Raw genomic sequence first — 26,974 nt, forward strand, 5'->3', positions numbered from 1 at the left:
AAAATGAGGTGGTGGAGATGGAGCTGAGATGAGGAGTCGCCTCTGGCCACAGGCAGAAGCAGCAAGTGGAATGTCAGATACCTGGAATTCCTGAGCCCCCAAGCCCTTGTTAACTAATTCTGCTCACTCTGAGCCGGCATCAGGAAGGTCATTAGTTAAACGGAATAAACCAGAAGCCGTCCTTTCCTCTCCTCAACTATTTCTCTCAACTAGTGCTACTGACCCTCTAGAGGTCTCACAGGAGATTCTCTTCACACTGTGGTTTCTTTGGCAGGCTGCCATCTAAAAGTGGAGTTGAGTAAAGTGAGATAAGTAGAAGTCTGGATCTTTTAAAAATTTTAATACAGTGGACAAAAGAGGAAAACAGAAAAAATATAAGGAAGATTATAAATGAAGCTACAGGAAGCAGAAGTGGCGTGATTCTAAACGTAAACTGTGTTCACATATTCACAGACTCATAAATCAACCACAAGAAATGAAGAACCACAAGAAATGTTAAAAATCTTTTTATACTGAAAACACAAGCTATACTTGTGCTTCTAGATTTTAAAGATAAAGGGTGCATATCCTTCCCATATTAAAAAGATGTAAATTTTGGGCGGGTGCGGTGGCACGTGCCTATAATCCCAGCTACTCAAGAGGTTGACGTGGGAGGATCCCTTAAGCCCAGGAGTTTAAATCTAGCCCGAGCAACGTAGACAGACCCTATCTTAAAAAACATTTTTAAATTGTAAATTTTGATAAGCAAAATATTGATACCCTGAGAGAAAAATGGCCAAAAAGCATAGACAAAGATGAACAATTCATAAATTGCCAGCAAATAAATGGAAATAATGTTCAATACTCCTTTAAATCAAATAAAAGCAAATTAAAACAATTTTTGACCTAATAAATTGGCAACTATTTCTTTTTGAGTACAATACCCAATACTCTTGGCTGAAAATCAGATGTGATACGCACTATTGCATAGCCTGGATATTTGTGAGGCAATCAGTACAAGCTGTTGTGAAAGCAATTTAGCAAAATGTATCAACACCTACTCATTGGAATAATTCCTTTGGAAAAATAAGAGATGCAGATAAAGGGTTATGTGCAAGATGGCTTATCACAATATTATTTATTACCAGGAAAAAATCAAAATAGACGATGCAACCAATATTAAGGAAAATGACTTAAGTAAATTATAACAAACAGAAAATTCTAAGGCTATTAAAATCATATTTTCAAAAAAAAATTCAGACCTTGGGGAAATGTTCACAAAATAATAACAAGTAGAAAAAATTCAAACACAAAACTGCAAATACTCTATGAAATATAACTAGATGATGTGGATGAAGACATATATGAAGGATGCGTATCAAAATCACCAAAAGTGATAATCTTTGGTTAGAATTTTCTTCTTCTTTTTTATTTTCTACAATGAGTATTTTTGAATCAGAAAATGGTAAATTTATCTTTAAATTTTAAAAAGAAGAAAGTTGAGGGAATCCCTGAACTTGAGATATAGTTATCATTTTTTCACGATTTTTGTTCAAGCCATCTAAAATTCCTTTATTCCTTTCTGACTCAGACAGAAACACACTAGAAAGATTTTAGGATTAGAACTGGTTGAATTCCAGTGTTAAGACTTAAGAACTTTTCCTTCCCAGTTACTCTTTCAGGAAAAATAGATGCAGAGTGTTCTTCTCACAAGGTCAGCTTCAAGGGAAATTTGGAGGAAAGAGAAATTACCAAGACCACTAATTTTAAATGGCACACTCTCATTTGAAAATCCCAGATGACCATTATGTGCCTGCCGGCTTGCAAAAGAGCCACAAAACTGCGTACAAGTGACAGCCGTAGATGACACAACCAAAAAATGATTGCTGCTTGTTTGAGAAAATATGCACAGATTATGCCAAATGACTCCTACACTGGGTGTTTTTCTGAATGAATTTCTTGTAAGTTCTGTCACATGAAACTAATACTAGGAATCCCTATGATCCAAGAACCTTGTTCCAGATGCATCTACCACATTGTCCTTGCCATTGGCTGGGCAAAATATACAACGCTCCAACTCCGCGTAAAACACATTGCATAATTATAACACCCTATTATAAAGTTTCAGTGCATGTTTTTATCTTTGCCCAAACATGGCTTTTGGTTAATAGACATCAGAATCTCTTTCAGCAACAGCTCACTGCAATATAGCTAATGCAATCAGAATCAACAACAAAAAAAAGCAAAAAAAGGCATAGCTGTTTGCAGTCACCTCAAATCCTGTAAAGGTTCCCCATTGCATTTAGATGTAAATTTAAACAGCTATCTGCTCACCACACCTCCAGTGACCCAGGTCCCCAACCCAGAACTCATCTGGTCACACTCTCCCCTTGTCCACCACATTCTGCCCACACTGGCCTTTTTCCTTTTTCTAAACCATGGCAAAGCTCATTCTCATACCACTAGAACTCCTCTGTACCTAAAATTTTCTTTTTCTTTGTCTTCAAGCGATTGGAAGAGCTTTGTTTTCAGGTGTTTGTCAAAAAAAGTAATCAAGTGAATGGAGGATACATCAATCTGTGAACTGGCAAATTAAAATTAAAATATTTTTAATTTTGTTACTCCTGCTTAGGAAAGACTGACCTTTGTTTACCTCCAATATTTGAAAGGTACCTTGCAAATACTTTCTTGCTAAATAGAGAGTGTAAATGCCCAAGCATGAGCCAGTGCCACAAGCAAAAGAAAAAATCAGAGTTGTTTACTGATTGCAACTCAAAATCTAGAAGGCTTTAACACCAATTTTCCTTGTCGGTCTTAACTTTAACTGTCTCAGGGGAACGATGGTGCTACCTCTTTTATTTCTTTCATTTCAAATAGTGTGACATTATGAATGCCATAGATACAGCATTAACTCATAGTCCTGTTTACATGTATTGCTGTGGCAGGCAGTCTTTGAGATGTTCCCAGTGACCTGTCTTCTGGTACAAACTTGTGTCATCTCCTTGCCATAGGTACAAGCTAAACCCAATGACATGCTTCTAATGAATAGAATATGGCACATGGGTTGGGATGTCACTTCAGTGATTTGAACCCAAAGAAAGACTGAGACTCCCATCTCTTGCTTTCTCCTCCTTGGAACCCTTGCTTGCTCCTGGGGAAGCCAGCTGCCATGCCGTGATCCCCTATGAAAGGCCCCAGTAGTAAGGAACTAATGTCTTGGGTCAACAGCCAGCAAGAATCGGAAGCCAGTCAACAGCCACACAAGTGAGCTTGGTGTGGACCACCTGAGGCCTGCAATACCAGGTGAGTCTGGAGGGAGATCTTCCTCTACTGAGGTTTGGGGTGACTACAGCCCTGGCAAGTATCTTGATCACTGCCTCGTGACAGATCCAGAGCAGAGACACAAAGAAATCACACCCAGATTCCTGACCCACAGAAACTCTAAGATAATAAATGTATGTTGTTAGGGGGACAATGCTAATTCGTCATACAGCAATAGCTAACTGTTTCAATTGTTTACAAACTAAGTTACACACTTGACATTTTCTTTCTTTTTTTTTTTTTTATTAGGATGCTAGCAAAAGAAAACTTAACCCCCTAAATTATAAGGGTAAAACCTTAGATTGTATGGGGATAAAGAATATTCAGAACTAGAAAAAATTAACCAGTATTTATTCCCAAATAGCTATATTTTGCCACGTCAATCATAACAGCCGCTCATAATTTGTACAGCATTTTAAAATCCAAGTGGTGTTTTCACAGTCACGGTCATTGACTCCCCTTGAAGAGGCTGTGAAGTAGGTATCATTATTATGCCCATCTTACAGAAGAAGAGATTGAGACTCATTCGATTTCAAAAGTTCCTTGAAAGCAAGGACCTCCTCCCTCTTCTTGGCCAGCACTTCCCAGTGCCTAGCTCCACGCTTAGCACTGCAAATGCTCAACTCGATACACATTCCTGGAGTGCATGCCTCCTACAGCAATGTTAACTATAAAGATGGGGCCTCTTTCATGAATTCCCCAACAAACATATTCATACATCAATCGATCAATAACGTCTCTACATACACGTGTAATGTGTAATACACAAATATGTACCCATGGAGCCAGGGTGTGTGTTTCCCAACAACACAGGCACCTCTGAAAGCTTACTCCAGCTTTTTTAAAGACAGTAAAGAGATCATTCCCTCATGTAATCCTGTTTTACATACAGCCCTGCGCTGCCAAAGACAGAGACCTAGAGCTCTTTCGTGAGCTAACAAGCCTTTCCTGGTAAATCAAATCTCTTTCTTTCATTATCATTTCCTGTCATCTCCCAGGATGAGGCTGGAGGCAGCAAAGGAGGTGCCAGCCAGCTCAGATCCCGACACAATGCCTCTAATGCTTCTCTGTGCCCCCAGCACCTTGGTAAACTTGGCAACTAGAAAGCAATAGGCCTTGTCAAAGGTCACTATAAAATAGCCTCAGGTGATGCTAGATAAAGGTGTCCATAGAAATGCAACAAAGTAGCTGACCAGGAAACAGGAGGTGGGGGATTTTGATTAGGAAGTTTATATAAACCTTAAATTCCTTTTCTTTTCAGAGTTTCAGTCAAGCAAGAATTCAATTCCCAATCACAGCCCAGTCCCTCCTCAAATAGTACCTATTAAAAAAGCATTTGTTCCCAAGGCATGTAGAGCCATTAAATTAAGAAGATAAGAAAACCAGTAAGGATGCTTCTCTTACCAGGAAAGGAGGTGCAGCGCATTGTGTGTAAAGTATTACATTAATAACAGTCATCGGTTCTTTCAGCAAATATTGAGGAAGTGTCTGCCATGTGCCAGATGCTGAGAAAATGGTGATGAACAAAACATGCTTGATCCCTGACATTTCAGATTTTAGATTCTGGTGGGAATGTGGATTTTAATTGTTTTAGGCCGGGTGCAGTGGCTCACACCCATTATCCCAGCACTTTGGGAGGCCTAGGCGGGCAGATCACCTGATGTCAGGAGTTCGAGACCAGCCTGTCCAACATGGTGAGACCCCCATCTCTACAAAAATACAAAAATTAGCTGGGCGTGGTAGCGGGTGTATCTAATCTCAGGCACTCAGGAGGCTTAGGCAGGGAGAATCGCTTGAACCAGGGAGGAGAAGGTTGCAATGAGCCGAGATTGCGCCATTGTACTCCAGCCTGGGTGGCAGAGTGAGACTCCATCTCAAAAAAAAAAAATTTTTTTTTAATTAAACTAAACATCACACAAAGGAATATAAAATTGATTTAAGTGCCATGGAGGAAAAGTTCGGGACATATTGAGATTGGAAAACCCGGGAAAGCATGGATGGTCTAGGCAGAAGGGGCAGCACAGACCAAGGCCCTGAGGCTGAGGAAGCTGTGGTCCCTGTGAGGAGCTGATATCCCAGTGTGGCTGGGGCTCACTGCGGAAAGGGCTGTATGCTGTGAGATGAGGCTGGCCTATTTGATGTCTGAGACTATGATCCTGATTCTAACTCTATCTGCAGCTGAGACCCCTTCCCTGAATTCCGCTCTTAGCGTCTCACGTTGTCTCAGCATCTCTTTACATACAACATGCCCAAAACTGAACTCCTGGTCTCCCGCACTGACCCTGTTCTACCCGCCATCTTCCCCGTCTCAGTTGATGACAACTTCATCCTTCCAGTGTCTTGGATCAAGCACCTTAATATCTTCCCTGACTTCTTACTTATCTTCACAGGCAATCCATCAGCAAGTCCTGCTAGTTTTACCTTCAAAATAAGCCATAATCCAACTCTTTCCCACCACTTCTCCCAGAACCTACCCAGTCCAGCTCACCATTGTCTCTTGCCTCCCCATGGGTCTCCCAGCTGCCACCCTTGCTCCTACACAGTCGTTCCTCCAACCACAATGGAGGACTTTATAAGTAATGGATGCTCTACCCAAAACTATCCAATGGTTTCCTACCTAGCTGAGATTAATATACAGAGTTCACAGCATGTTTAAAGTCCCTGCATGATCAGCCACCCAGCGGCTCCCACTGCTTCCCTCCTTGTCCCCACATCTGCTTCCTTGCAGTTCCTCAAGCTCACCGTCCAAAACAGCAGGGCCCTTGTACCAAGCAGCCCCTTACCTAGAAAGCTCCTTCTCCGCATCTCCATGGGAATTCCTCCCTTCCCCGGTGGCTCTCCTCTCATATGTCACCTTATCTGAAAGTTCATCTTCCTGGGCTATTCCAACTGCAACATGAAACAGCACACTTGATCCACTTCCCTGGCCTCATCTTTCTTTTTAGCACTTACTACTATATTAAGTATTATTTACCTATCTACATGGAGATTTTGTTTGTTTTGTTCACTGCCATATCCTTAGACCTGGAAGAGTCCTAGCTAAAGAGAGCAAAGATCCACCTTTAGTGATGCCCTTGGCTGGATTATCACAAAGCCATCTCCGGAAGTCCTTTTGTATAATATTATAAACCCAGAAAGGAAATAGATTGAGTGCCTAGTGTCTTACTAAGATTGAGGCTTTGGAAATGCAAGAGGAGAGAGAAGTCTGGCTAGGAGGAGTGAGGAGAAGGTCAGGGTTCATGGGAGGTAGGTCAGTCTCTGGAGGAGGAACGCAGACCCCAAGTCCCCGGGACAGGCACCATGGGGACATAGAATGCATTGAGAGGTGGGAAGGCAGAGATAGAAGGAATAAAGTGTGCGTATCCAAAACAAACTCAGTTTCTGTCACAATTATGCCTAAGCTCAACCCTAAAGGAAAAGTTTTCAACCAGCCTAAGGGAAAGGAGATTAATATCGTCAGAGTATACATTTCTCTTGCCAAAAGATTGGTCATGTGTTTTTTACAACCATTTTTTAAAAATCCACAGCAAAGTTAAATGTCAAACAATAGGGGTTGGTTAAGAAATTATGGCATAGCAACTCAATGGAATATTATGCATAATCATAGTTTTGAAAACTATGTAGCGACATGAAAACATGTCTGTGGTATAGTTTTAAGTGAAGGAAGCAGAATTTTAAAATATGTCTATGCTCTGATTAAAACTATTTACAAATTATGTTCCTCTCTGGACAAAGAATGCAAGAGAATGTAAAAATGAAAAATGAGTTTTTCCTTAGGGTTATAAGATTCTTGGTGATGGATTCATTCACCTCCATTTTTGATTTCTAAAATATTATGACAGTTGTCTTTAAGCAACAGAGTTTAAAATTAAAGTGATACTGAGAGAAGGGGACTTCATCAGTATACCTAAAAAATCTTCCTAGGATGGTCCTCCAGGAACACTCCCTAGGCTGGTTAACATCTAATGTTGATTCTAGGAAGTCTATGGCAACAATGAGTGAATGTCTCTTTAGTCAGTTCATGCAAAATTAATTTGCATCTACTACGTGTAACCATCTACTCTATGCTAATTCAATGAAAGAAGTCAAAACTAAGCAAGATTCAGTTCTTGTTGTCATGGAGCTTATAATCCAGGAGAGGGAATTTATGAAAAACACAAAAATAATCACAATAGAAGATACATTTTTTAAAAACCATAAGAAAAAGATTAACAAAGCACTAAGGAATTAATTAATTTTGCATTCTGCTTTTGGTTTTGCAGATCAGGAGATGATGACTGAGATGGGCCTTGGAGAGTACTGTTTTCACAGGCAGGAGGTGAATGTAGCACGTCTGGGTGAATGTATGCACGTGTGTGTCTGGAACCACTGTACTAGAGGATCACAGATGTTCCAGGGAAGAAGAGATTTTGAACATGCCAGAGAGGCACTCAACACAAACCACAGTGGATCTGTCTTGAATATGGGGTACACCTACAAGGATGTGGCTAAGACTGGCCTAGGGGCCTTGAAACAGGGCACCAGCGAAGGTTCTTGAGAAGGGAAATGGGATGTTCAAATCTATACAAAAGAGCAATTCTTGGTAGCTAGAATGGACAGAGTATGAGCTCAGGGACCAGACAAAACTGGAACCAAACCCAACTCCTCCATTTACTGGTTTTGTCCCACTGGTCAAGTCCCTCAACCTCTAAGCCTTATTTTCCTTAGCTATAAAAAGGGGTAATTGTAGCCCTTTGCTAAGTTTGTTATGAAGGTTGACATAGTAGAGCAAGAGAGGAGCCTCACTAAGGACACAGTAAATAATTCTCCCTACAGTTAACAGGAGGAACTGGGTTAGAAGGAGACAGGGCAAAGACATTGCTAAGGCAGAGTCCAGAAGATGTGACAACGATATGTTCACAACTACCAAGGAAAAGGGCCAAGTCAGTGAGGGGCATGAAGCTTCAATCTAGGGGCCCAGAGGACAGTGGTGGCCCTCACTGAAATGGGTGTGCCAGAAGGAGAACTGGTATGAGGATGAGTTTGTGTTTGAACAATTTGAAAATTAAGGAAAAGCAGCAATCCATTTAGAGGAAAATGTCAAAGGTGCAGCTGGAAGCGAAGGCCATTGCCCAGGAGAGAGGTGCAAGCTGGAGATACATACAATACATGCTGCAAGACTGTGGTCTGAAATGCTCTATCAACACCTACTCATACCAAATATGCAGAGAAGCTGTTGGATCAAAATACCCTATTTGGCATGTATTCTGACTGAATTTAGCAGCCCATGTTTTCCTCCATGATGTGTTATCTTTTTTTAACAGCTTTGTTGAGACCTAACTCACATACCATACAATTCACTCACTTGAAGCGTGCAATCTAATGGCATTAGAATATTCAGATTTGTGCAACCATCACTACAATTTTAGAACGTTCTCATCACCCCCAAAAGAAATCACATACTCTTCAATGGTCACCCCTGAACTCCCCACCCCACCCCCAGTCCTAGGCAATCATGACTCTACCTTCTGTCTCTATGGATTCGCCTATTCTGGACATTTCCTATGTATGGAATTATACGATATATGGTGCTTTACGGCTGGATTCTTTTTCTGAGCATGTTTTCAAGGTTCATTCATATTATAGTATATTTCAGTAGTTTTTTTTATAACCAAGTAATATTTCAATATATGGATGTACCATATTTTGCTTATCTACTCAACAGTTGATGGGCTTTGGGTTATTTCCACATTTTTGGCCATTAAAAATAACCCTGATAGGTAGTGATGCTGGACATCTTTTCGTGTGCTTACCGGCCATTTGTGTATTTTCTTTTAAAAATTTTCTGTGACAAAACAATCTATACAACAAACCGTTGAGACATTGAGTTTACCTGTACAACAAACCTGCACATGTACCCATGAGCCTAAAACAAAATTCTTTAAAAAACTGTCTAGTCGGATCTTTGTCCATTTTAAATTGAGTTGTCTTTTCATTATGATGTGTTTCTAAAATGCAGAATTTTGCCTTTCTTTTCATTGTACAAAACGAAGGTAACACATACACATAAATGACTCATCAACAACCAGAAAATCAGAATTTTTTTCCTTCCCACACTGAAACATTTATACCTAATCATGTGTGTGTGCGCGTGTGTGTGTGTGTGTGTGTTTATGGGAATGGGTGATTTTTGTCCTTGTCAGTAAATATTAGCACATCCAAACAATAACTGTTAAGGCTGCCAGAGTAGCAGACTCTACTTGGATTTAATTCTTTCTTCTTAAGGTTAAAAGTTGGTGTTACCCTCTCAGCATTGCTCTTTTAAAACTCCTGGGGACAAATTCAAGGCCAAACCAAGGATAATGCTTACATTAGCAAAACTTTGTCAGTCAGTGCAACACGTATGTATCTGTTTTTAAGGGTAGGCTTGTTTTCCTGTGTTTTGCTAGCTAAGTCCATAGTTGGTAATTAACATGTGGATCCCCATCTCCGAAGACTTGTTCCAAGTTTTTCCAGGGATCTATCTGAGGTTTATTTTCAGCATGTGCTAAAAAAAGTCTGATTATAAAACATATCACTCTCAATCTGCCAGTTCTAGAGTCCCATTATTACCTGACCTGGGTGCTGCCTGCTTGCTGGGCATACCTGCTGTGGTGGTTTGAATTGTGTTAACCTTAAAGGAGATATGTTGGAGTCCTAACTAAGTCCCAGAAAGTGACTTTCCTTGAAGATAAAGTATTTGTAGAGGTAATTAAGGTAAAATGAGGTCATTAGGGTGGGCTCTCATGCAGTATGACTGACATCCTTATAAAAAGAGGAACTTGGAGACAGCTATATGAAGGGAAGATCACGTGACGTCACAGAGAAGACAGAAGAAGGAAGGAGGCCTGGAACAGATTCCGCCTCACGGGCCCTGGGAAGGAACCAACCCTGCCAATAGCTAGATTTCTGACTCCCAGCCTCCAGAACTGTGAGAGAATAAGCATCTGTTGTTTAAGCCCCCGAGTCTGTGCTACTTTGCTACAGCAGCCTCAGGAAGCTAACACTCCCAGCCATGCCCTAGACCCCCTGAGTGCCAGAGCTGCGGCTGCCCTGGGCGGAGGGGGTGCCTCTCTCCCTGTAGAGCCACTCTGGGAGAAGTTATCAAAGTGGTACTGCCATGGAACCCAATAATGCACTGTACCTTTCAGTTAGAGTTGCTCTTGGCGTTTCTGTTCACAGCCATTTTCTGTTCTCAGGATGCAGACACAAGCCCATGGGCACTGGGCCAGAACCCATCCCCCAGTTCAGCACCACAAAGGATGACCCAGACTTTCTTACCGGGTCAGGCTTATCCTGACTCCATCTCCCCCACTCTCTGGTCCCCTCATCTTCCAGTTAATCAATCCCCAAGTCATACTGCTCTTGCCTCTTACATGGCTTTTGAACCCGGCCCCATCATAGCTTAAGCCCTCATCACCTCTTGCCTGGATAACCACAATAGCCCTTAACTGAGTTTTCTGTCTCCAGGCTTGCATCCCCTCAGCCTCCTCCTGAAACACTAAATTGCAGTGACTTATTTGGTACAAGTTCTATGAGGAGTGGGTTTGTGTCTGATTTTGATCATGTATCCCTGGTACCCAGCACATAATAGATGCTCAGTTAATATTTAATGAAGGAAGGGATGAAGGAAGGAAAGGAACTTAGGCTCAAACAGGGTGCTGATATTTGTGTTGGAAAGGAGCTGCTTGGTTTATTTGCGGTTGTTGCTGCTTCTTAGTAATAAAGAGCACACTTGGTTCCATAAGTGTATGTGGCTAGTATGGAGGCAGAGGGGATGGACAAAGAGAAGCAGGAGAAAAGGAAGAAGGGAAGGAAGGATACCTGAATTCCAGTTATATGTCTGGCACTTACTTTAGCTGGGACTGCACATACCACTTAAGCCCTGAGATTCTTAGTTTCTGCATCCATTAAAATGGGAAGGATAGTATCTGTCCTTCACATTTCACTGTGTTGTCATATCACCCTAATAAGACAATTTCTATTAAATTACTTTGAAACTCCTAAACAATGTAAGGTGTTATTAATCAGTGGTTGTCTAGGTATGGACTATTGGGCAAACAGGCAGTTACTCTCATAGAGAAACACAAATGAGAATCCAATGAATGTGAATTTCCATTCCTGATTACACACATCACCGGAAGTTCATTAGCTCTGGTTACTTTCTTAGCTTAATACATGTAATGTATGCACCAGCACATGTAGGATGAACCACATGAAACTGATCATATTCATTCAACCACAGCAATTTTAAGTTGATGTGTCCATATAGCCAGTGCATTGGTAAGCATCATCACTGAGCCCAGAGACTTTTTCATTCTGGAGTCCATGGCTTCTGGGTCCATGAACCTTCTCATGAACATTTGCCGATGTGTTACTTTTCTGTAAACTAGCTCGTAGCTTTTACCTAATTGTTTAAAGTGTTCATAATCCAACAAAGCCAGGAGCAACTGACCCAGCCCTGCTTCTTACTGCTTCCAGAAACTCTTCTTATAATAATTCTGACACCCCACGCCAGGGAGGTCACTGCTTTCTGAGACAGTCCTTTCCATGGATGTATAGGTTCACTTGTTCCAAAATTCTTCCCTCTTCGGAGCCAAAAGAGCAAACACAGCAAACCTCATCTCTCCACACAGCAAACTGTCTCCTTCCCGCAATTTTCACTGTTTTTCCCTGAAGCACAGAGGAAGTCAGAAATAGTATCCTCTTGTCCACAGACTGTTCCTTGATATTATGCACAAGCCTGGGTCTCCTCCTTTCTGAGTCAAATATCTCTAATTTCCTCCACCATTCCCCCTGTGATCAGTCTCCAAAATTTTCAACTCCCAGGTTGTCCCCCACAAACCAACTTCTCATTGGTCAGTGTTACTGTGAAGTGTGGGTTTGCATTCCCTGACACAAACTACAAGGCTACTTTGCCTGACTTTTTTCATTGATCTCAGTTAAAAATATATATATATATACACACACACACACACACACACCCCAAAGGCAATCAAGTAAATTTCTTAAAAACTGCTCAAATAAGGTCAAATGCATTTTCAAATGGAATGATACAGCTTTCTACACAGAGGGCTCACCCAGATCCAAGCCAAAAAAGAGGCATGCAGTGTTACGTACCTAGCTTTTAGCTACCCTGGATACTCCTATGCGTCAAAATCACATCACTCACATACCAATGTCATCTCTCTACATTATCCCAAAGTGCAAAAGTCCTGTTTAGATTTTTGACCTTCCCATTATGACAGTAAAGTGGAAGCATCTCCAAAGTCTCACAAATCACCACTAAAGAACTTACCTAACCAAATACCACCTGCTCCCCCAAAACCTACGGAAATAAAATGTTTTAAAATATGGTATATGTATACCATGAAATACTACTCAGCCATAAAAAAGAATGAAATCATGTCTTTTGTAGCACCTTGGATGGAACTGGAGGCCATTATCCTAAGTGAAGTAACTCAGGAATGGAAAACCAAATTTCTGGATGTTCTCACTTATGAGTGGAAGCTATGGGGTATGCAAAGGCAGACAGAGTGGTATAATGGACATTGGAGACTCAGAAGGGGGAAAGGTGGGAAAGGGTGAAGAACAGGAATCACCTATTGGGTACAATGTACAGTATTCCAGTGATAGAGGTACTAAAAGCCCAGACTTTACTGCTACATAAGTCATCCATGTAACCAAAACCATTTGTACCCCTAAAACTATTGAAATAAAAATCAGTGAATGCAAATTTAAAAAACAAAACAATACAAAAATTAAAGTGGATGCATCTAGCTTGAAACAAATGGTCTGTACATCCTATTTTCCCCCATCTGGGGAATGGGTACAAGCAAACATTTTCCCGATTTCTTATAACTGTGGTAAAATATATATAACATAAAACTTGCCACTCTAATCTTTTTTTTTTTTTTTTTTTTTTTTTGAGTTGGAGTCTTGCTGCGAAGCCCAGGCTAGAGTGCAGTGGTGCGATCTCAGCTCACTGCAGCCTCTGCCTCCTGTGTTCAAGCGATTCTCCTGTCCCAGCCTCCTGAGTAGCTGGGACTACAGGCGTGTGCCACCATGCCCAGCTAATTTTTTGTATTTTTAGTAGAGACGGGGTTTCACCATATTGGCCAGGCTGGTCTTGAACTCCTGAACTCAAGTGATCCTCCTGCCTCGGCCTCCCAAAGTGCTAGGATTACAGGCGTGAGCCACCATGCCCAGCCTCACCGTAACCATTTTTAAGTGTACAGTTCAGTAGTGTTAAGTATACTCACACTGTTGTACAACCAATCTCCAAAACCCCCTATGTTTTTTAACAAGCATTAAATAACTACAACTATGTGAAGGAATATAAGACTTCTAAATAGATCTCCTAAAATACCTTCTAAACGTTAAATAAAGATAAAGCAGCCACATGATTTACTCTTAAGCCTTCCTTTTAAAGAAACAACCACGTTTGTGCTTTAAAAAAAAGGAAAAAAGAAAGAAAGCACATGTCCTGGAAAGGATAAAAATGAACTTTAGGTTAAAGACTCAACCTGTCTGTCTTAAGAATGTCCTTTCCAAAGGGCATGTTAAGTAATTATACGTACTCTTTTTCTCCCTGATTTTTGTAAGCACTTCCAAAGCACATGAAAAAAAAAAAAATTGTACTTTGCTCATGCTGCCTCCATCCAATCAGCAGACATTACTGTTTTGTTTTGGTTTTTTAGTGTTTTGAATGGTTTGGAGATCAGCACGGGTGTTTAGCAAAAAGTACAATTCCAAATTACATGCTGCTGCATGGTGCCAAAACACTGCACCCTCATCTTTGATGACGTCAACACAGCACAGCCCTAAGAATGGCGGTGGTTAGTCATCCGATTTTGCAAAACTGGAAGACAAAATTGTAAACAATGTGTGCTTAGACAGGCCTTCTTAGAAAAAAGGAGTGTCTTAAATATGGTTTCAATTTTTTTAATTTCACTATATCTTTTAATCAACAATATGTATCTGAGTCAATGTTACAAATAGATACTTGTCCAATAGGAGTTACAGTTTGTCCATGGGCTTCCTAAAAAAGATGGTAAGTACATTTGCAAGTATATGCCCTACTAACATTGTGGTCCTCACTGGCCCAGGTTTCTATGTATACACATATTTATTTTCATATAAGCATAAACACCATAAGCATGTATATGTATAAATATTAAAATTGCTTTAAATTTAGCATGATGCTTGGAGGAAAGAAGCCAAAATAACGGCTCCCTGGCACTGGTCAAAAATTGCACTATTAATCAATATCTCACCCATCAAAGACACAGAAATGCAGACAGAGACTGCAAATGGCCAAGCCCAACCTATTATCATTATTAGGAGAAAACAAAAACCAAATACTCAAACACAGATGGCTCCAGACCAAGTGTGAAGACAGTACATTGGCACGACAAGGGCTAAAGTGTTTTATAAAAGATAATTTAGGAGCTAGGGCTAGAGTCTATCTTGCTCAATAAATGAATACGTACAGGCCTTTGCTTTCAATCCCCAAAACAGATGAGTAACTTACATCATTAATCTCATTGTCTCTCCACACAATCCTTTTAACAGTCAATCACAAAGTAGCCTGAGAGAAAGTTTCCCTGGATACTACCAAAAACACAGGTTTGCAACAGATGTCTCTATGCAACTTTTAAAACAGATTCCATGTTAAGAAGTTAATATATCCTTGTGTATTTACTAATCAATCCAGGTACATGTAGCCTGAAGCTGGGAAGTAAGAGGTATTAGCAAGGAAACCATTTAACTGCAAAGAATGCATGGGAAAGCATCAGAAAGAATGTTATTTATAAATACAAAGACAAGTGCAATAGTACAAGCAATTGGAAAATCCCTGCTTGGAAGCCACCCAAAGCAGTGCTTCTATCTGGCATATCTGGAATACATGGCACTAATAAATGTGAGCTCTTTTCTCCTACTGACCACCCACCTAATCAATGAGCAGGATGCCCAGCCTTGGCAATCTCTTAGTTCTCCCATCTATAAAATGGGGATTAGAGCTATGTGTTAATAAACGAAGGCTAACATTCTTCCAATGAATGACATTACAGAAAACACAAATATCACCACGAAATGTAGAAAAACATGTAATTTTACATTTAAAACTAGTTTATAGTCATGCTTTAAAGGCGATATGGTCGAATAGACATGTATTTGGAAATAGATGGCTCTGCAGGGGATAAGGAGAGTGAGGGTCAGAGTGAAATGACTCATGAATTTGGGGATGCAGAGGCTCTCGCAGCATGAAGTCACAAGGGACTGACACCAAGGTCTCTCCTCCCCTCCACAAACAATTCTGTTTGTAGACTTCGCAAGAAGATGCGTGAGGAGTTTGGAAATTATTTTTTATTTTATACTTTTTGCATCCTTTAGTGAATGCACAGACTGGTGTATTATTAAAAACAGGTATATTAAAATAAAGCATTCTGATGTGCATTGAAAAATATTGATTCTTCTAATATTTTAAAAGGTGATAAATAAAAATGAATACCTTAAGTCTAGGAGGTTATAACTAACATCTTGACATGAGCAATTGTGGTCTAGACAATAACACAAGCTTGTTAAAAGCTTGGAGGGAAGAAAATTCTGGGGGATCCAGATGTCTCAACTGGAGTAAAAATCTCCCTCCCCAAACAACTAAAGGCATGTATCTGGGGCAAAAGAGTAAGCTGGCAAAATACTGTAACTGAAATGTGAGGATCCTGACCTTTTCCAAAACAGAGAGTTTCTACGAGGCTACATGTAAATCAAATCCTAAATTAAGATTTCTAGGGAAGCAGACCACTTAAAACACCCACATTTGAAAGTTACACAAAACAGAGCTCATTTGTGGTGCAAAGAATTATTGTCTAAGTTATTCATTCTGTATATTTTAATCTTTATCAGTTATATTTTCCTAAATATGTGTTGCAGGATACGGCAAGCTTGTAACAACCGCTTGCTGCCCTTGAACTCTGAATGAACGCTTTACTGCAATCCCTTTCCTTAAATAGAATCATAGAATATTAGGGTAGAAGATTCCTCAGAGATCAGTTAGAACTGTGGTTCTCAACCTCTGCTACACATTGGAAACACTTGTGGAGCTTTTAAAAGAGACAGAGGCCCAGGCCTTCACCCCAAACCAATTAAAGCAGAATGTCAGAGTGGAAGGGTATCGGTGTGTTTTAATAAGTTCCACAGGTGGTACTATTGGGCTGCCAGGATCATAAACCACTGATTTACCCTGTGTTGTCTGATACCATAGTCACTGACCACACATGGATATTTAGCACTTGACATGTGGCTAGTCCAAATAGAGATATGCTGTAGTTGTGAAATACACACTGGATTTCAAAGATTTCATATTAAAGAGAGAGAGAGAGAGAGAATGTAAAGTAGTACATTAACATTTTTATACGGATTATATGTTTAAATGATAATATTTTGGATATCTCAGGTTAAATCAAAGTGTTCTTAAAATGATTTCACCTGTTTCTTTTTAACCATTTTAATGTGGTCACTAAAACATTTAAAATGGCGTATGTGGCTCACATTTGTGGCTCTCACTACTGGACAGTGCTGGGTGAGCCCAACATTCTCATCACAAATGAAGAAACTGAGGCAGAGATGCATAATAGCTCAAGGCAGCTCTCTGGGCATTGCGTGCCTCCTGCAGTCTCAGGCTTCTCATTGTTGCAGAGCCACGACTGGACAAAGCTTGTTATGCCATCAGTCGAATTTCAACTCTTCTTTCCCCCTTTTGTTTTCCTAATTGTTTCTTCTAAGATTTGACATAAAAATCTATTTTCCTTACGGAAAAATATCCCTGCTCTACTGTGTACACATTTGTGACTTGTTACTGCAGGATTATTCATCAAGGCAGAGTAGTTGAAATGGATGTTAAAAAATGAATCTAGGGAATCACTAGCAGAAGGAAAATGCAGAGAATAGACACAGAAAACATTTTGTCATGTTGTAGTTTAGAAGATGACCCTGGAGGCCCCCAGCATTCTGACAGTCACCTTCGACACAGGATCATTCCCTGATATCATTTTAGAAGCTTGAGCCTATAATATTGTTTTTCCTCTTAGGAGTCAGTGTTTTTCTGCACAATGTTGTCATTGCAGTGAGGCAAATCAGACCCTCCGTAATGGTGCACCACACCATAGCCAGATATCCTGGCGGAAACGGACTTTATCCCAATGCCTTCTACTCTCTGATGCATGAATTAATACCTGGCCAGTCAGAAGCCAACTTACTTAAAGAAGAAAATCTTGTTTTGTTAAAGTGAAATGGTCCTACCAGATCTGGCAAATAGAGATTACACCTATTTCTTCCAGTAGTCAGCTAACTCAAACAAAAACAAAGATTTTTTTGTTGCATGTATTTTCCCCCTTGGGAAGCCAACAGAGAGAGGACTGCATAAAACTGGCTGAAACGTGCTATATTTGAGAAATCATGCCTGCAACACAGGAGCTCCTCAGTGTAATAAAAGAATAAAAAGAGACCTGAATTCTGATATAAAACCTCATGCAAACAGCTGGAGAGGAAACCTGTGGGTGAGGCCAAACAACACATACAGTAGATGCATTCAAGATTTCTATTTAGACATTGTTATTCCCCATCTTAAATACAGCACAGCCTAAATATCATCTTAAATCAAATGTGTGGTGCTCTAGAGCCCTCTGTGTTGCATGCATGAATTTTTTTAGTTATGATTGGTCAAGTTTTGCCAGTCAAACCTCAAAGAACATACTTCCAGACTCAATTCACTTCTCATCACCTCCAAACACACTCATATATATCCACCTGGAAAGATAATGTATTACAGACAGATCCTAGGCAAAAGTATACCTTCTAGAGTGAAAACATCACCCATTTCTCTATTTGACAAAAAAGGTTATTTATTTTAACTTTAAATAATATTTCCGATCCTGTCCTCATAGATGGTAAAGAAAAGACAGGAAGTAGAGAAAGTCACTGCCTTATTCTTGAGACAGTCTTTCGGACCATTTTTACTCTGCCTGGTTTTTACTCTCAGATGAAATCTGGATGGTGTGGTTTTACAGAGTATGTCTAATAACAATGATGATAAAAGGAGAGTTTATGTTAAAATTAATTAAGGAGGCCCATATTAGAAAAAATAACATTGCAGATATTATATAAGAATAAATGAAACTACAGCTTTTATGATTAAGGTATTCATTCCAAAGATCTGAAAAAATTTGTCTTTGAAAGATTAGTCATCAAAAGGTTTGAAAAGAGCAAAGGATACAAAGTCACGGGTTATGCCCCATTTCTGACAAGGGCATCTATGGCAGGAGCACCCGACCTGGAGGCAGGGACCAGGCTTCTCAGCCTGGTTTGGCTCTCTCTAGCTGTGGGCCTTGGGTGAGCCAGCGGTCTCTTCTGTAAAATGAAAAAGTTGGTCTATCAATCTGAGGCTCTCCCCTAGCCCTACCGTCCCCATAAAGGCATAAGCATTTGTATCTCACCATCAGAATCTCTAGGCCTAAAGGAACTCCCTCTAAAATCAGTTCTAGTCAAATGCCAGCCTGGTAGTTTCCAATCCTTGTTAAGGATTGAAATCCTAAAATCCTTTTAGGGTTAAGATCAGAAATGTGACCTTAAGGAAATAGAAGAAAGCAGCTGAAATACATATTTTTAAAGTGATAAACTGATTCTGATCTATTTCTCTGGGGGCAGAGGGAAAGGCAATACAGTGAACTCGGAAAAAATAAATATTGAAATGTCAATATAATATCTTACACATTCAAGAATTTATCCTAAACTTTATCTTTTACTGGGAAAGTCCCAGAGTCCTCAATAAGAGCTTCAAAAATTTTAGTTGGGTTTCTGGAAGAATGCTATTACTATCTGGAAATTTCTAAAAGGCCTCTCTCTTTAAAAAAAAAAAAAAATTCCTATGTTAAATCTACGATTTGTCCAACAATGGAATACTAATGGATACTCAAAAAACACTAATTGCTCATTTTTTCCTAATTACAAAATGTAATAATTCTTTAGTGAAAACATTAAACATGATGTCATTTTTAAAGTGCCAGACTTTCTATTTAAAGCATTGCCACAAAGTAGATAGCTTACTCAGTTTACAAATAGCAACACAAAACGGGTCTTCTGTGTCTTTAAGTCTGTTTAGCATATCTGAAAGTGCTTCTTCCTCACACTTAGATATTTAAGGCAACTGCCCCCCAGTTTATTACCTTATCTCAATTGTTTAATTTTCTTAAATAGAATTCAGAGAAATAGTCATAGATTTAAATTTTTAAACACTACTAAAGCATTGGTTGATTCCCATAATATAGCTGGTAGTCAAAGTGGACAAGATAATGAATTGACTGAGATCACTGTTTCATCTTCATCCAAGAAAGCTGCCTCTAAAAAAAGACCTTAAATTGCTGTAGAAATCCAATTTGTAAGAAGCATATAGATGGGAAACACCAGCCAGGATCACATTAATTTTGTGACTACCGACATTGCTTTGAAGTGAAGAAGAAGGAGGAGGAGGAGGAGGAGAAGGAGGAGGAGGAGGAGAAGAAGAAGAAGAAGAAGAAAAAAGAAAAGATGACAAAAATAATAAGTCCACTCAAATCCCAATTTTAATCCAACAACACAACCAGAAGAAAACAAACTACAAATACAAAGTTCACATCTTAGTGATCTAGTGAACATGACACCCCCACAAAATAATTTTTAGCTTGGTAATAAGTAAACTCCAATGACAAGAAAATATTATAGGATTGTGATACCTCATTGCTAAAAAGTAGATTATAGTAAGAAATTGGGAGTCTCGGAACTTGCCATCATGGAAACTCCACGATTGATTGGTTTTTGAATGTGTAGGTGTGGGAAACTGACAAATCATTGTAACAAAAATATTCAACTTACTAGAATTGAAAATCTATGCAGGAAAAGTCTCTCTGACAAACTACCATTCATTTAGCCACCTACTCAAATAAAAGCTGCGACATAACAGAGATCTAGAAATAAAGGCATGGTTTCCAATTTTTTGTTGGAATGTTCCAATAAACTATCTCCTCAGGTATAAACTATATAAGGTTGTGACTGACTACTGATTGACAGGCAATTTATGGGCACCAGCAATTTACATAAAAAATAGTGGGCTTGGAGATATTTTCAAATATGTTTACTATGAGTGAAGTTGAAAAATAAAAACCACTATAATCAGTAAGGATTTAAAAATAAGAGATCTATATAAAATGCTATAAGCAAAGGAAAATGAGAAACATTTCTGGGGAGACACAAGTGAGTTTTTTTATTATAAGTTTTAAAACTAAAGTAATAGCTGATATTCAACCAATAGCATCATCCTTCGGGGGCATACACATCTAGGTTTGAATGCAGAAAACTGTTTTGTTTTGTTTTTTTTAATTTTTAGGTTTCTTTTTCAAGAACTTTCTTATTAAAACTTAAATACTTATTGAAGTGATCCATGAAACCTCATAGAAAGGGGAATTCATGCTTGACACATTACTTAACATGCTTCATAGCTTCCCCACTGCAGTTCATATGCTCCTGAATATATTTTACCCGGGAAATAATAGTCTTATTCACACACACACACAACCTTCCACATAAAATGCTACAAGTCCCAGGAAAGTGACAAAAGCAACATTAAAATTTTGTGCAAAATCAGAGCTCCATATCTGAATTCCATCTATGAAAACACAACATTGGTTCTATTTAACTAAGTGCAAAGTTTTCTCTCTGCTTAATAAGCATAATAAACATCATCCTTACCATTATCTGTAGAATAAAAGCAGCAACGTGTTGCTTCCTGCAGTCACCAAATCAAGGTTTTTCTTCCTTTCTTTCTAGTAACTTCTGTTTCACCAGCAAGATTAGGAAGAAAATAAGTCTTGAGTATTTGCCTCAGTATTTCAGACCAGAAGACTGTGAAACTAGCTCTTAGTAGAAAGAACAGGTCTGGTATTTTACAATTACTTCTGCAACCCAGAGGTACCTCCTAGACTCTGGTACCTCCCTCGTTCTCTAAGTTTCTTTTAGTAATGAGACTAATTTTTCCAGTAGCCTTGAACTCCCTAGATTTAACTGACATGGAAAATGTGACTAAAAATTTGTAGAACTGTCTAGCCTCCAACCCTACACAGAATCAACTTTGTTGTAAATGTTGAAGAACACCTCGCAAGCAGCTACATGCTCAGTTTCTACTCCTGCGCTACGCAGCAGAGAACACCAAATAACAGTGCGCCATCTAGTTAGCAAGCTGCAATCTCCATGCTAGAAGGGGGGACACTTTCAAACCCTGGGAGTTAAGAACTTGTCAGGGTTCAGCTGCTCTAAAGGTCCAATTGTTTATTTAAATAAAAAAAAAATATCGCTACTGAGATAATCCACATCTAGTGGATATGGGAAAATTTAGGTTATAATGGCACTACAAACTTTTACATCTAACTTTGATTTACAAGATAAAAGCAAGTTTTAAATTAAAAGGGCTTTCTGTTAATAGAGCTTATTATTCTGAAGACGGGAAAGATTTTCTTCGAAAGTTGTCCCTGGGTGCATGCCTATTATCTTTGCTTTTCCCCTTCCACTAATGAGCATTTATCTAAAGAGCCTGTTAATCCTCTGATGTGTGCTTCTGGTCAGAGGTAACAGTTTGAATAAAACCACTAATCACTGATCACTAAATCACTGATCATTAATCACACTTTCCAGTGCCCATGACTGGGCCATTTTTTTTTTTCCTTTAAGTGTATGCATCACAAACAAGAAGTTCAACATTTTCGATGCACACATATTGTGTGGAGGTTACACTATTTCATCTCTAGATGTGAATAAATACTAAATCCTGCCACAAACTTGGGGAAGTATGTCAATTAGACCCCAGACAGGAGTTTCACAAATGTCTACCCTACAGCATGGCTTTCACTTTGAAGAAAGTAGATCTAATTATAAGAAAACATGTGTTCTTCAAGAAATTCCTCATATTGGCAATATAAATATTTCTTTATTTAGTTTTCGCCAACTCCAAATCAGGGACCACTCCAATTCCCTCTCCCGCTCTATCCAAAACTCTGTTAATACTTTTATAATTTAATTTCTGCACATTTCCCTCCCCCACCCCCCCGCCAAGGGTTCTTTTTACTTTGATCCCTTGCAACAAGTCATACACAGGGTCTTTATTTCAACTGCCAGATACGGAGGTTCTGACTAAATTCAATGACTTACGTATTGAACTTCCTCTTTCAACATAGAAACTTAAGGTTAAAAGCTAGAAACTAACGCACACACCAATTTATTGTATGGAAGTTTAGGTTCAACAACTCATATTCCCTTACTTTGGAAATGAAACGTTTAGTCTTGATCCTTTCAGCTAAACCTGATTTTGTCAGCATCCTGGCTGCTTCTTCGTCTTCCCTCTTCTGCTAAAGGGCAGGCACTACGTAAAGTGAAGTACTTTGTTTGCAGTGGGTGTATTGCCTTCCTAAGTCACCACCACGAGGACAGAGTATTATCATAACGCTTGGAAACATTTCCTGATTTGCCTTTTCTATCAGGACTAAGCATTTTCGCTGTAGAGGAGAAGGCTTGCTGGTGCCTTTCTTAAATAATACAAAAGGGCAGATTGCGCGCTGATCAGGTACAGTGGTCCCCTCAGACCCCAGAAGCTTTTACCCACACTCCAGGGACTGTGCTCGCTCCAGGGAAAGCTGTAAAAGGCGGGGCCGGGGCTAGAGTGATAACGGTGTAGACGGGGGAGTGGTGGAGAGGGAGGGGTTGGGAAGAGAGGGCAATAAAGATGCCTAGGGAGGGGGCGATTGCACGAGTGTGTTGTGAGGAGGGTAGGGGGATGCACAGCAGAGTTGCTTTGTCAGCATTCTAAGCTCCTGAACCCTTGAGGAGCTCAAGCCGTTAATCAAACACTTACTGGCCTGCAGAATGACGTAATGGACCTGTATCCAGCCTTTATTCCTTGACACATGTCAGAGAAGGAGGGAAAAATAAAAATCAAACACATTCTGCAGACTGACAACGAAACATACAAGTAGCCCGCTCCAGACCCCGGCCTTGAACAAGCATCAAGTGGGGGCGGCACCGGTCCAGGGAAAGTTGGGGACGGGCATGAGAGTGTGGACAAGGTCTGGGGCTTTATCTACTAGACGTCCCTTAAAAACAACTCTATGGCAAAGAAGTGGATGCAGCTGCTGAGAGAAAACATCTCCTTGGTTCCTTCCTTCGCATCTTGCCCCTCTAAGAACTTCACGAAAAGTTCAAGTGGTTCTGCCGAGAATCTGCCGCAGGGGGAGACTCCGCCGCCGGGTCCTGGGAATTGCCTGGGCGCCGCCAAGGCTCGAGCCGGAGCTGTCATTTGGGGCAGCGGCCGGGAAGAGGTAACGATGCCAGCGAGAAAGCAGCGGAGGCAGGAGGCGGCCGGAGGAGTGGACGGGAGCGGACGGAGCCTCGCCGCTCTCCAGCCCGGAGCGCCTGGAGCGAAAGCCAAGCGCCCTCCAAGGGCGACCTCCCCTCCCCGGGCGCGCGCCAACCCACTGCAGCCAGCAGCCCCACTGGAGAAGTGGCAGCGGCAGCTCCGCACCGGGGAGAGCGAGCCCCCTGCGCGCGCGCCCACCCGCCCCCTAGGTGACCCGGAGTCCTCGCCGCGCCCGCTGGAAGTTTGCAAACTTTCTCCGGGGGTTCCGCCGCCACGCTGGGAAGCTGGGGACGCGGGGGGAGGTTCCTGGCTCGCCGTCTCCGCTGCCGCTTGACCGCACTTCTGGAGGACTCCGCACCTTGCCAGGTCTCTGGAGGCAAACACACACCCCCGATTCATAACTGGTCCCCGCGTCAGGGGACTCGCGCGCTCCCACACACGCACGCACGCCGGGCGGACTCGGCGCCGGCTCCACGTTAGCATCCCTCCAGGCGCGCGGCGCGGCGGCCACCGAGCGCTCCGGCACTCACGCGGCGCGGGGTCTCTGGGGTGGCCTCAGGACACAGCCGAATTCCACAATCTACCAGCACTCGGGGCCGGACTTCCCTCTGGTCCGCCAAAATGTTTACAAACACAGATCACCCTCCAGAAAAAAATGCATCGCATCTTCCCTACTCCTTGCCCTGTGACCTGCCCACTGGACCAAGTAACCTCGCGGCTGCTGCCGAGAACCAACCCCTGCAAACAAGTACGCTCCCGAGATGGCTCCCGCGGCAAGTGCAACAAAAGTGGCTAAATGCAAAAGCCCCAGAAGTGGCCGAGCCGTATTTTTAGGAACTTACCAAACAAGTGTGGAGAAGGCAAGAGCGGAGCCCGGGTGAAGGGACCACGTTGGACTGAGCAAAGATTACAATACATTCTATTTAGAGTGCATTACATCACCCCCCCGGTGACGTCACGTGGGATTCCTGAACTTCTAAATCATTGCGGTCCGCTGGGGAGGGACAGAGCGAGGGGCGGGGCCGGCGCGTCGAGGGGGCAGGCCCCACCCCGGCCCCGCCCAGACCCCGCCCCGCCCGCGCGGACCCTGGTGCACCCGCCGGGGAGCGGCAGCGGCGGGGGCGACTGCGCAAGCAACAGCTTGCAGAGCCCAGCGCCGTGTGACACGGCTCCCTGACATTAGTGGTGTGAGTCAGCTTGGAAACAATCCTTATGGTTTCAGACAGGACCACGGAGGAGGCGCGGGCGTGGGCTGTTCTGCGGGGAGGGCCTGATGGGGTTTGAAAGGTGTAGGGATGGGGGTTAGGGGAGAGGTGGGGAGGGGGATGCTGAAGGATGTGGGAAGAGGCTTTGCAAACAGAAATGCAGGACGCTCCTCCCTCCCCCACCGAGGATGTCCAGCTCCTTTTTGCTTGCGACAGTCATGACCTCATTTCAGTGTTCCCTGCATCCTGGCTTCTCAGAGCACTCACTTGTCACCCCTTCTTCACCGCCCCCCATCTCACCTCCTCCAGGAGAATAACTTCCTTATGATGCACACTCTCATGAAATACACAGCCCCCACCCTTCGCGGGACCCCTGCTTCGTGCGTCTGAGAAGCTGTAGGGAGAGTTGCTCCTAAGGCGAAAGGTGAATCACAGCTAGAGCCAAGTGATGAGCCTGATTTAGACACGGCGTCAGAGCTGAAAGGGCCCTTGGCTGTCACTTCCAGAGCCTCTTCGGTAACTGGCCCAAGCTCACGGGCTGGGAAGCGGCAGAGCCAGGGCCAGACTGCAGGATCCGGGCGCCTGGTCTGCAGCGAGAGGAGCCTGGCGTCTCCAGCATCCGGCCGTCACCATCACTGTCACCATTCCCCTGCTGAATTTCCTTTCAGAAGTTCTCCCTTTGAGTAGGATTCAAAGAGAAGGCATAGGCTAAATCCAGCCTGATTCTAGACGACCAGTGCCAACCTCGCAGCCCCTCACACCTTACAAAGCATTTGCAACCACGTGAATTCCCTTGTTTCTCACAACAACCCGGGTACCATAAGTAGGACAGGTATTATAATTATCCCCATTTTACAGGTGAGCTAAGGCAGACACCAGAAGGTTAGGGGGCTGGCCTGAGATCACTTGATGAGCAAGGGGTGGCACTGGGCCCACCTCAATCCCTGTTTTCAAGCCCAGATCCCAACTGGGCTCCTTCATAGAGCCAGGGGTAAACATTCCCTTCTTGTGGGTTATTGGTGGTTGGAACCTCTGCTAAGAACACATTGGCTGGGAGTTGGAGCTTTGCTTAGAAACAGTTTAGCCCCCGTTAATAAACAATAATCATTTCTGACATTTATGTAACATCTGACATTTATATAGTACCTCTCATCCCAACGCATCACAACCATGACGGTGCAGTTTGCCAGAGAATCATGACTGGACTGGCTAGAAACTGTAATACATTGCCTGGATTGTCACATACTTCTGAGCTGGTTTTGACATACTAAATGGAAGAGCTTAGCATGTTATTTCTGTTTTTAAGTGTTTAAATGGCCCCTTGCCCTTTAGTGTTCCTTGAAACCACAGGGACTGATGACTGTTTGATCCTCACAGCCTTATTCAGAGTTCATCACTGAGTTTTCTACTTATTGCAGAAATAAAATAATTGCAATTTAATGCAAAAGGTTTCTAGCTGTCATATTACAGACTGAGATTTTTACATATTCCAGATCTCTGTTACCAACTAAATCACACACACACACAAATCATTTCTAAATGTAAACTGAAGAAAAGAAGAGATATTTATGAGTGCAGACTCTAGTGTCAGCCTGCCTGAATTCAAATTTTAGCTCTGCTACTTGACTCCTGGTTCTCAGTTTCCTCAACTATGAATGAGTATGGTGATGATAATCACAGCGACTCAAGTTCAGAATTCTATTACTTAAGAATTGTGCTTGGGGCTGCGCATGGTGGTTCACACCTGTAATCCCAGCACTTTGGGAGGCCAAGGCAGGTGGATCACCTGAGGTCAGGAGTTTGAGACCAGCCTGACCAACACGGTGAAACCTCCGTCTCTACTAAAAATACAAAAATTAGCTGGGTGTGGTGGCAGGCGCCTGTAATCTCAGCTACTCGAAAGGCTGCAACCTGGGAGGCAGAGGTTGCAGTGAGCTGAGATCGTGCCATCGCACTCCAGCCTGGGTGACAAGAGCGAAACTCTGCCAGAAGAAGAAGAAGCAGGAGGAGGAGA

At 41.8% G+C, this 26,974-nt stretch overlaps 1 protein-coding gene across 3 annotated transcripts in view; it reads right to left on the minus strand.

The window, feature by feature from the left end:
* Positions 1 to 26,974, minus strand: part of CREB5 (cAMP responsive element binding protein 5) — a 561,911-nt gene that overhangs the window by 418,987 nt on the left and 115,950 nt on the right. Inside the window, exon 1 of one of the 3 annotated variants that reach the window (XM_011972239.1) lies at positions 21,103 to 21,600. The exons of 1 other annotated variant lie outside the window; for it this stretch is intronic. In XM_011972239.1, the coding sequence (XP_011827629.1) occupies positions 21,103 to 21,105 (3 nt within the window). In that variant the 5' untranslated portion in view covers positions 21,106 to 21,600. Of the gene's footprint in view, positions 1 to 21,102; positions 21,601 to 24,597; positions 24,666 to 26,974 lie in introns of those variants that run through there. One more of the 3 variants, XM_011972240.1, reaches the window with a different exon arrangement.

Source organism: Mandrillus leucophaeus, unplaced genomic scaffold, assembly GCF_000951045.1.
Source record: "Mandrillus leucophaeus isolate KB7577 unplaced genomic scaffold, Mleu.le_1.0 Scaffold128, whole genome shotgun sequence".
Taxonomy (NCBI): Eukaryota; Metazoa; Chordata; class Mammalia; order Primates; family Cercopithecidae; genus Mandrillus; species Mandrillus leucophaeus.